The sequence below is a fragment of the Erythranthe guttata genome, chromosome 3 (genome assembly GCF_056151865.1).
Source record: "Erythranthe guttata isolate IM_541 chromosome 3, IM_541, whole genome shotgun sequence".
In the NCBI taxonomy this organism is placed as follows: domain Eukaryota; kingdom Viridiplantae; phylum Streptophyta; class Magnoliopsida; order Lamiales; family Phrymaceae; genus Erythranthe; species Erythranthe guttata.
In genome coordinates this window covers 895,040-905,886 of record NC_142535.1, presented here as the reverse complement: position 1 = coordinate 905,886, position 10,847 = coordinate 895,040, and the positions used below count along the sequence as shown (strand labels likewise).

Below are 10,847 nucleotides of genomic sequence, written 5' to 3'. Positions count from 1 at the left end.
CTAAAGTGCCAAAAAAAAAAAAAAAAAAAAAGAAAATTGCTATTTAGAAGTTTGTTTAACTAACACTTAAAAATGCTGTTTAAAAGTAATACGAAAATTTGCAGGGGTGTTTGTTGCAATTTCTAGGAAATTAAAAGTTAATTGTTTCATTTTCAATAAAAAAATTATGAGTAAATTCACTTTTCTCCAGTTGTACTTTGCCTCGTTATCACTTTACCCCCTTCTACTCTCGATTGCATCAATTTGGCTCCTTGCACTTAAAAAATTGTCACAGTGTCCGTCTCACCGTTAGTTTTCATAACTTTGACATTAACACTGTTTGGTCTGAAAATTAAAAAAAAAAAAACATTCCTCCCAATTTAAATAATTATAAAAAAATAAAAATAAATTGTGGTTGCCGCTGTGGACTATGCTATCTCGTTGTCTTGATTTTTTATTTCTTTAATAATAATTATTTAAACTGGGAAGGGATGACGTTTTTGTAATTTCAGAGGTTAGACCAAACAGTGTTAAGGTCAAATGTCTGAAGTGACAACTAACAACGAAGGCCACATTGAGACAATTTTTCAAGTGTAGGGGGCAAATTGATGAAATCGAGAGTAGAAAGAGGTAAAGTGATACCGAACCAAAGTAGAAGGAGTAAGTGGAATTTGCCCAAAAATTATTTACCTAAACACGTTTTTTCAGCAATTTCTTTATTTATTTTAATCTTGTGTGTTTATTTATTGTTTTCGCAATATAGAATTTAAAATTTTGGATAGAACAACAAGATTGAAATTAAGGTTAGGATTGATTCTTAAATAATAGTTATAATATGATCGGTATTTTATAAATCTAGAGCTTATCGCATAGATTTGCTATGCAATTTTTTTTGTTTGTATTATTTGCGAATTATTACACGAAGACTAGAGTGTAGATATGTCTTACCCAACTCGAATCGAGTTCATATACTTCAATAATGGCCGATTACAATATTAACTTATTTATAATTAATTAATTAATTAATTAAATATAATTTTCGCAATTCTATTGCACATAGATATATAAATAGTTAAAAATTGAAAATTTTATTGGACAATAATAAAGTTGTAATGGTGCCCAACTTATGTTCTACTACAACTTTATCATTTTAAAGTGATTCTTATGGTACGAATGAAACATTTCACTCCCAAAGCAAACATATATTTATCTTCACTTTAGGAGAAAAGAAACATAAGGAATTCACTTTTTTTTTTTTTTTTTCCTTTTTTTCCTTTTTTTCTTTTTTAATATTATATTCCTTTTTTTCTTTACTAATATCCTCAATGGTTTCCTAGTTTCTTTAAGTGAAACAATACTTCATTGTAGTTGCAAGTAATTTAATATAGTTCTTTTTGAGTAATGAATGAACCTGCAGCCGATCATATATGTATACTGGGTAAATCTAAACTCTCGTATAATAGTTTGCAATTAATACGAAAGACGTAAACCACACTAGACTGATCATATGTGACAATCTCGACCTAACGACCGTTGACAGGGGAATTCGAACTTGAATCAATTGACACATGATTTTGCTTAATTAATGTGATGTTCGCAATTTTTCTTGAAATAAGTAAAAAAAGGTTGTTGATTGGAAGTAAAAATATTGAAATAATTGTTTATTTCTAAAAATTAAGATATTTGCAAATGTTATTACAAATCGATTTCAAGCATTATTTTTTAATAAATAAATTGATGTGTTTGCAAAACAAACTTTATTTTTTTCATTATTTTGGTAAAGATCACATATATCCTTGAAAATTTGATGTTGATATAGATAACAAGGACACAACTGTCCAATGCAACTTTAAGCCCTAAAAGATTGTTGCATAGAAGTTTCTGAAATTATAATCTAAAATTAAATTATATTAAGGCGATGTTTGTAAACACTTTTGAAAATGTATACAAAAGCAAAAAAATGTACTTGCAAACACTTTAAAATAGAAGAGTGTATTCACCATATATTATGATCTATCATGTCTAAAAAGTTAAGTACAAATTTGGAAACGAAATTTATCTCAATCATAAACACACACGCACAAAATTGAAACAATCTGCAGAATATAATACAGTAGAATTTCGATAAGTTAATACCCAACAAACTGATAACTTCATTTAAATAATAATTTCTCTTAGTCCCGACTCGATGAAAATGTATTAAATTATTAGTTCGTTAATTTAATGTTTTGCTAAAGTAATAGAAATTTTGCTAATGGCAACTATATTAATTTATATAGGTTTAACTGTATTGTTTTTCCATTATTAATAGTATCAAACTAGTCGGTTGTGAGTGATCAAATTTATTATTTTTGTCTATATAGTCAAAATAAAAACTTGAAGTGGATTAAATTTTAGTTTTGGACAAGTTTTTATATAGTTTCCGACCTAATTAGACGGTCATATTTACCACGTGCCACGTGGTCGGTGCTATAAAAATCAACATCATTACATAAAAAATTTAACAAGAAAGGCAAATATCATCACTAACTTATGATGAAAGAAAAATTAAATATGCATCGACATCAATAAAAAGAAATGAAAGAAGTTAGCTAGCTCACACGTTTATTATTTTCACATAATGTTTTTTTTTTTTTTAAGATTCTAGAAGAACAATTAATGTAAATATTATTTATAGGCTATTATTGAAGATATTAATATTAAATGAACATGCGTTTAACTAACAATTATGCAAATAAGTTTTGTGTGCATTGACTTAAGTTCGAATTTCCTTACAAATGGTCGTAAGATGAAGCTTGTCACATATGGTTTGTTTAGTGTGGTTTACGTCTCTCAATGTGATTTGCAAATTATTGTACGAGAGTATAGATTTATCCAGTGCACTTATATGATTGGTTGCGGGTTGTTTAATTATATAATAAAAAAATAACCTGCAGGCTACATACCAAATAAATGATTTATCCTATAAATCCGAGTAAACTGCAAATACTACCCCTGTGTTATCTCGAAATAGCGGAAACCCCCCTGTGATAAATAAACTAGCAAAAACCCCCCTGTGAAATTTAGTCAAAGGCAGAATCCCCCCTAGCTGATTTTTTAGACCTGAAATGACAAAATTGTCCCTCAAAATGTATTTATATATATACATATTATATGTATATTTATTCTTTTTAATTTGTTTGTTTAGAAATAAAAAAAATAGTAAACAACTAAATTGATTATTTTTTAAATAAAATAATTAAAATATTTATAAAATATAAGAATTTATTAATTGCAAGACTCCAGGGGCTTTTGTGTCTTTTTATATCAAGTCAACCCTTAAATAGTTTCATAAGGGGGTTTTTGCTATTTAAATAATTTCACAGGGGAGGTTTTTGCTAGTTTATTTATCACAGGGGGTTTTTGCTATTTCGAGATTACACAGGGGTAGTTTTTGCAGTTAACTCCTATAAATCCTAATTATACTTATCCTCATCTTCTTGGTTTACTTTTCTTCATATCCTATCCATTTAAGTGTCAAACACACTGCCAAACTTTTTCTTTGTTTGGTCTTTGTATTTTCCTCATACACCAAAACTTAATTTTCAAAAAAATTGGTATTTTTTTTAATTTCATTTTCAAAATATATGTCTTAATTTAGCCCACGGTCACAGATCAAAAATTGCCGATTTCCGGGTACAGGTAGAGGTTAGTCCCGAGCCGGAAATATTTCGACGCTTGACTGCTGTAGTTTATGGCGAAAACACTTGAAAACTACGAAATTTAATCACAAAATTGAATTATCAAGTCATAAATATGTATTCACTACATTGAAACCAATATTTTCAGAACAGGACTGCACATGGAACAGACGACCAACTCGGTCACGATTTGACCGGTTCAACTCGATGCAGCCTAATTTATTATATATTTTTTTTAACTAATTTATTATTTTTTGGTCACGATCAATTTCTCATAAAATTGTTTTAAATAATTAAATACATAATAATAATAGAGTCATGTTCAAAGATGTCCTTGCTAGGAAAAAAAAATAATCTTGAGGACACTATTTAAAGATTTAATAAACCTCAAGAAAATGGCAGAGCATAACCTAAATAAAATTATGGGGAAAAATAATCCTATGCTTAACTATCTCATTCCCAAACAATAATTTTGAAAGTCGAGCCGGGCCGATCTCACAGATCGTATCTCACATTCCATTTGCAGTTTCCATCCGCATTGAAGGTCCAATTATTTTCCCGAACCTGCAAATATGGCAACTGAAAAAAATCTATACTTAGCCGAGAAATTACATAAATACAAATATTTTCCACAATTAACAAAAGATAAGTGCAGATATATATTTATCCTTTATCATAAATAAATAAATAAATTGATGGTAAAGACAAATTGAGTGTCAACGTACCTTCTGCATAAGGTCGTATCCAAGCTTGACCCGTAAATCCTGGTCTTTTTTCACATTGAATATGTTGCAAACAAGTTCAGCAGCACCAGTGTAACTCACCTGTTTCAGACAGTGTAAAAAGATGTTCAAGTTCGCATCTAAGTGTTCTAAAACACGTAGCAATACAATAACTACAAGAATCAATAAATAGTTTATAAAAGAACATTGGAGAAACGAAAGAAAGACTAACCTTTTTAAATTCCTCATCGGTATTACATCGTCCCTTGATGTTAAAGCTTATCAATCGATCAGAAGTTACTGGAAACGCATGTTTTCCACGTACGTGATAGTGTATCTTACGATTCTTATTGTATTGAGCTCCCACCCCAAGGCTTGTTGATAGCTATATAAGTCATAATACGTGCAAATAAATTATTTGCCTCCGAGACTTAGAAATAAAGATTGAAATAATCGGAGGAAACAGCTTCGTTATGTCTCGTTTGCCAAATCATGCACAGAGAGGGGATGATAATTTTCTTTTCTTTTTTCAAAACAAAAACCAATATTAACTTTGGGAAGGAAAAAAAACGAAGAATTTTTATAAAAACTTTCCGAAGATTAAACGTAAATTTTCCTGACAATTGGATTTCGCATACCCAATTCTCAAATTACAACCACGTACAGATTGCGAAAATCCTTTAATCTATAGGTGGTACATTTGTCACATTTTTGGAGATTTAGCTTCAAAACAATCACTAAAACCGGACGCGAAAATTCTTTATTTTTGTATCATAGTCTCCATTATCAAATTAGAAGAAGCGGTAATTAATTGAAATTAATTTAAATCAAAGGCACGTACATCGGGATAGTAGAATCTCAACATTGAACTTAGAAAGGTCGGAGCTCCAGCTTTCGTGTCTAGCTCTGCATGAGACTGCCAATTCGAATACAAACACATGAATTAGAAGTTCGAGATTAATGTCAGCATAAAATAAAAGAACATCAGATGAATATAGCCGAACAGGCAATATTACGAAACCGGAAAAAAAAAAACTCGTTAACAAACAAAATCTGAGCCTAAGTTAAAATTGATAAATCACTCACTCCTGCAACACAATTGAGAAACAAGAACCCGATTTGCTCGATTCCACATTGCATTAGTTCTTCTGAAGTTAACAACAAATTGAACCAACCCCTTTTTTTTTTATTTATTGCAAATGCGATGCAAAGATACACAACATTTGATATTCATACATGAAACCAAAATCAAACACAAAAGGCATTTTGCACACACACACACACACACACACACACACACACACACACACACACACACACACACACACACACACATATAATTGAAATTGATATAGCTACTACACAGGGTTTATTGCGCCGGCGTATCTCCGCCGTCCATCTACACACAAATCCATCTATTGTAGCAAAAAAAATAAAAAATATTAAAATTGGGCGGCGAAAAGGACTGAAAAATACCTCCCAGATAATATTGTCGCCGACGGGCAATTTTTCTTTGGCGCGGATGCAAAGAGACTTGGAATCGCCGCCGTACCTGAGAGAGGTTTCCATCTTCTGTGAGAGAATTAAATTCACCGTACAGTAATTAGGGTTTAGGAGTTGAGTTGAAATACGAAACCCTAGTTACAGATGAAGAAGAAGAAGAAGATAGGGATATGCCGGCAAATCTGCCGGGGCCTTTGGGAGTGACGAGATTTTATCGTTTTATAGGGACTCATTTTCTCGTATTTAAAGGGTCATTGCTTTGCGGGTCGGGTTTGCCCGGTGATTACTTGGATAATTGAATTTAGTAGTAGTACATTTTTTTCCAGCTACAGTGTGAATTAATTCATTGTCAAAAAACACTTTAACCTTTTACAAAATCCTCTCAACTTCCAAATATTTCGACTTTTGTAGATCGTGATTTGTTTTCGTAGAAATCAGTTGAAACTCAACGATTATCAAGATGGCCAATATCGATCTCGTAAATGAGGTAAAAAATTACGTTTTAGTGTGATTTTTTTGATTTTCAGTCGTTTCGTGTAGAATATCACGAAATTATTCAAGTCGTTTCGTGGTGTTTTGCACGAAATTAACACCATATTCGTGTTTTCCAGTAATTTCGTATAAAATACTACGAAATTGTAGCTATTATTTCGTGTAAAAGCACACGAAACGGCAATAAACTGTTTTAGCATTCATTTTGTACATTACTACGTACACGAAATGTATACATTAACTTTTTTTTGTTTTTTTTTTTTTTTGCGCAAGTATCTAACTTTTTTTTTTATTCATGCAGCCATATGAAGACAATTTGTATTTTGATCCCTCGCTTTTGGATCAAAATGAATATGAAGATTTCTCTCACTTCTTCCAAGTTGATATTGTGTTCGATAGTAGGGAAGAATTAATCAAGTGGGCCAAAGCAACTACAGTTAGTCATTGTCACTGTTTGATTTGTTAGTCTAGAAGGGAGAATGAACAGTACTTGACGTGTGACAAATACGGACATGGCCGACAAACGAATATCGATTTGGAAGATCCTAGAAATACTGGAACAAAAAAATATGGTTGTCCGTTCAAATTGATTGGCAAAAAGTCAAGGTTTGATGAATTATGGCGGTTGACTGTCAGCGATGGCAGACATACTCATCATCCGGCTTTGTTTCCTCACGGACAAGGTACGACTAGTCGTATAACTCCACAACAGAAAGCAAGAATTAAAGAATTGCAAAATTGTCACGTGAATCCAATGTTAATCATGGATAGATTGAGGAAAGATGATCCGACGATACAACCCTCTATGAAGCATGTTTACAATGAGTTGGCCAAGATTAAATCTGAGGAAATGAAGGGCATGACTGTTATTCAGTTTATGATGCATAACTTTCAACAAGGCGAGTATCGATATTGGCATCGCGTCGATAGTGAAACGAGCAACACGATTACATATATTATGTTTGCATGTCCCGAATCTATTAAGTTACTACGGCTGTTCCCGTATGTTATATTGATGCACTGCACATACAAAATCAATAAGTAAGTAAAAATTACGATCGTTTAAATTATGATTATTGTGTTTTAATGTATTGTATTGTTTAAATATGTAAAAACAACATTGTTGTAGATATGGAATGTCTCTTTTGGAAATAATTGGGATAACTCCAGTTGGGAGGAATTTTACAATTGTTGTTGCATTTATCTCGCATGAAGATGCAGACACCTACGAGTGGACTTTGAATTGTTTGAAAGAGTTGCTAGATGGTGTCGAACCTGATGCGATCTTGACAGACAGAGAGTTGGGTCTTTTGAAATCACTGCCAAATGTCTTCCCATTTTTTTATCATATGTTGTGTATATTCCATATAAACAGAAATGTCGAGACAAATGCGATGAAATTTATGGGAGGCAACAAAGATCAAGGTCTAATATTTCGATGTGGGCTGTGGGCTAAGCTGGTGAAATCAGAAACCGAAGAAGAGTATCATTACAATTACAATGAAATTGTTGGACAGTATGCAGGATATCCTAGACTGATACAGTATTTGAATGATACGTGGTTGATATACAAGGAGAAGTTTGTTCGAGCCTATACTCGCAATGTGTATCATTTTGGTAACACGAGCACCAACATGTATTACATGTTTTAGTTATTTAAATGATAAAATATATTATATAAAAATAATATTTATTTTGTAATTTGATTGTCGTTGCATGCTTTGATTGTTCTTGTAATTGGATAGGGTGGAGAGTAGGTTGGTTAAATGCTTCGACCGGAGGTCCGGATAACGTGCAAGGCAAACTTCGGGACCAAGTTTATATCCAAATTAGTCAGCTGAAGTGCGATTTTTGATTATCATCCAAGATAAGGAAGCATACTGCAGCATGGCCGTGTTTTCAGGGTTTGATTTGTTATGTTACGCGCATCTGGCATTAGAGAAATTGGATCAAGAGATAGAGTCCCCGGCGAAGCAAGATCCGAGTATTTACACACACTATCTTTGGAATACTCATGGGCTCCCATGCGCGTGCAAAATTGTGCAGAAAATGGAAGATAATGACACGTTCGTCATTTCAGACTTGCATCCATTCTGGAGTACCATGGCAGTTGAGCCTTCGGAGCTACCTGAGTATCAAGTAAACCGCGAGGAGATTGTGGATAGACATATTGATGACCTGAATTGCAATTTGAAGAAGATGAACTACACGAGCAAGATAAATGCCGTTGCCTCATTGCATGACATTGTTTATCCGTCTACGTCGCATCTGTCCGAGCCATCATTTGTTAAGACCAAAGGACGACCAAAGAATAACTCGACAAAGAGAGACCCTTCCGGATGGCAATATCATATTGATGAGGAGACAATTAAGTCGTCTTGTGGTTCCAAGGTTCGCCAAACCTCATCTGATGCAAAGATTCCTAAAGCAAAGGTTGAGAGAAGCACTGATGGAACGCCTCAATCGAAGATGAAATGTCGTGGTTCTCGTATTCCCACACAAGAATCTGCTACCCCTGCAATACCTGCACATGAAGGAATCGACTTTTATTCTTTCGTGCCCAGATTTATGGTCCGTCTTATTCAAGATTATGTTAACGTGATGGCGGATGGCAACTGTGGGTACCGGTGTGTTGCTAAAGCCGTGTACGGGGATCAAGAAAGATGGTTGCAAGTGAGAGGGGAGTTGCTTATTGAGTTATACGAGCATGCTAATGTGTACACGGCGATGTTTGGCAGTACCGGATACGTTGAGGTCATACGCAAGTGTAACTAGACCTCAGGGCCTTGTCCACAAGCTTATTGGATGTACATGAATGAAATGGGATTGGGCATTGCTACCAGATACAGTGCATTACTGGTACTTTTGACTCAACTAGGGAGTATGACTTACCTTCTTATGTTTGACAGTGGTCACTTATCATGTATGATTGTTGTGACATTGCACAACTATCATTTCATGTTTGTTAATTTGGTCGCAAAATAGTCCTCTACCACCAATCCATCCGGCATGGGTAGACCATAGAGCTAAAAACCTGAGGCAGTTACTCAAAATGTACAAACCCCGACTACTCTTGTACGAACAATTAAAGTCTGGACGTTAGTTCAATTTGTAGTTGTATTTGAATTCTAGTTCAATTTGTATTTGTATTTGAATTTTAGATCAATTTGTAGTCGTATCTGAAATCTAGTTGAATTTGTATTTGTATGTGAAATTTAGATCAATTTGTAGTTGTATTTGAATTCTAGTTCAATTTGTATTTGAATTTTTAGGTCAATTTGAGTGTCTGAAATAAATTGGTTAATTAAAAAATAAATCAATTAGGAATTTCGTACTGAATTTCACGAAACATACATTATATTCCGTGGAAAAATCTACGAATTGTAAGGTATAATTTCGTGGAAAAATCCACAAAATATAATGTACTATTTCGTGGGGTTTGTCACGAAATAGGTGATTTTTTTCAATCCAACAGTTTCGTCCTTCGTGTTCTATAACAATAAACACTTATATTTCGTGTAAAAATACACAAAATTATTGAGTGGATTTTGTGTAATAATACACGAAATATCGGGCGAATTTGTTTTTTTGTAAGGAAAGTTACAAATGAAATAAATCGCACTACAAGGCGGTAAAAGTTGCACTATGAATAGCATTTCAGTTTTAATTATTTATTTCTACAATTATAATTACAAAAAAAATAAAAAATAAAGTTCATAAAGTTGGATAATCTAAAAAACTTTTATGTACGACGTAATTAATTATTGAAGCACAAATATCTAATTAGAATCATGTATGAGAATTCAATTTTCGATCCAATTTTAATCTTCAAAAAGTAATTCGGAAATTTTTGAATTTTGAATAAAGAAAAAACATCTTTGAATTTCCACCTATTCCAATCCAAAAAAAAATCAATTTTCGAACAAGAATTGAATTTAACTTTTTTACTTCCGAAATCAATTAAAATTGTTATGTAATTAGTAATTCCAATTCGATCCATCGTATCCATTCTTTTTTTTTTTTTTTTTGAGGAAAAAACGCGATTTTATTAGGCTATACTAGCCAAATCCGAAGGCAAAACAAGGCCCTCATTACAGCTCGAGTCATAGTTTGTTGCCAGAGCGTGGGCAAGCATATTGCCCGAACGCTTAACAAAAGAAAATGAACAAGAATTAAAATATCTAGCAATACGATGGCCTTCTTCGACAAACGCTCCATAAGAGGTATGCGATTGGGATATATCCTGCAGGGTGTTGATAACTTGAAGATTATCTCCTTCGATCACTACCGTTGCCACACTCATATTTTTGGCCTTCACTAATGCAAACAATGCAGCATGTGCCTCGCCCTCGATAGGTAGTGGACGACCTAGAATCTTCTTAGTACTCCACCATAGACATTTCCCATTGTAATCTCTAGCAATATTTGCCATGACATAGTGATTTCCACCCCGTGGAAAAGCTACGTCGAA

The 10,847-nt window shown here is 33.1% G+C and overlaps 2 protein-coding genes across 2 annotated transcripts; one reads left to right on the top strand and one right to left on the bottom strand.

Moving 5' to 3' along the window:
- Positions 1 to 3,902: 3,902 nt before the first annotated feature.
- LOC105953646 (outer envelope pore 21B-like protein) lies at positions 3,903 to 6,102 on the bottom strand. Its single transcript, XM_012977320.2, has 5 exons — positions 5,858 to 6,102; positions 5,223 to 5,297; positions 4,614 to 4,766; positions 4,385 to 4,483; positions 3,903 to 4,238 (listed from the first exon to the last, which is right to left on the bottom strand). The coding sequence occupies exons 1-5, from the start codon at positions 5,948 to 5,950 to the stop codon at positions 4,155 to 4,157; spliced, it is 504 nt and encodes a 167-aa protein (XP_012832774.1). The 5' UTR covers positions 5,951 to 6,102; the 3' UTR covers positions 3,903 to 4,154.
- Positions 6,103 to 6,344: 242 nt separating this feature from the next.
- Positions 6,345 to 8,231, top strand: LOC105953623 (uncharacterized). Its single transcript, XM_088815991.1, has 5 exons — positions 6,345 to 6,371; positions 6,843 to 7,378; positions 7,506 to 7,676; positions 7,752 to 7,993; positions 8,122 to 8,231. The coding sequence occupies exons 1-5, from the start codon at positions 6,345 to 6,347 to the stop codon at positions 8,229 to 8,231; spliced, it is 1,086 nt and encodes a 361-aa protein (XP_088672117.1).
- Positions 8,232 to 10,847: the final 2,616 nt, after the last annotated feature.

What these genes read in the sequence shown, in the direction of transcription:
- LOC105953623 (XM_088815991.1), top strand. Translation starts at nt 6,345, where the DNA reads ATGGCCAATATCGATCTCGTAAATGAG. An exon ending in AAGTTACTACGGCTGTTCCC is followed by an intron (nt 7,379 to 7,505) that starts GTATGTTATATT and finishes ACATTGTTGTAG; the next exon opens with ATATGGAATGTCTCTTTTGG. An exon ending in GCGATCTTGACAGACAGAGA is followed by an intron (nt 7,677 to 7,751) that starts GTTGGGTCTTTT and finishes CCATATAAACAG; the next exon opens with AAATGTCGAGACAAATGCGA.
- LOC105953646 (XM_012977320.2), bottom strand. Translation starts at nt 5,950, where the DNA reads ATGGAAACCTCTCTCAGGTACGGCGGCGATTCCAAGTCTCTTTGCATC. An exon ending in TGAGATTCTACTATCCCGAT is followed by an intron (nt 4,767 to 5,222) that starts GTACGTGCCTTT and finishes TGACTTATATAG; the next exon opens with CTATCAACAAGCCTTGGGGT. An exon ending in CCGATGAGGAATTTAAAAAG is followed by an intron (nt 4,484 to 4,613) that starts GTTAGTCTTTCT and finishes TGTCTGAAACAG; the next exon opens with GTGAGTTACACTGGTGCTGC.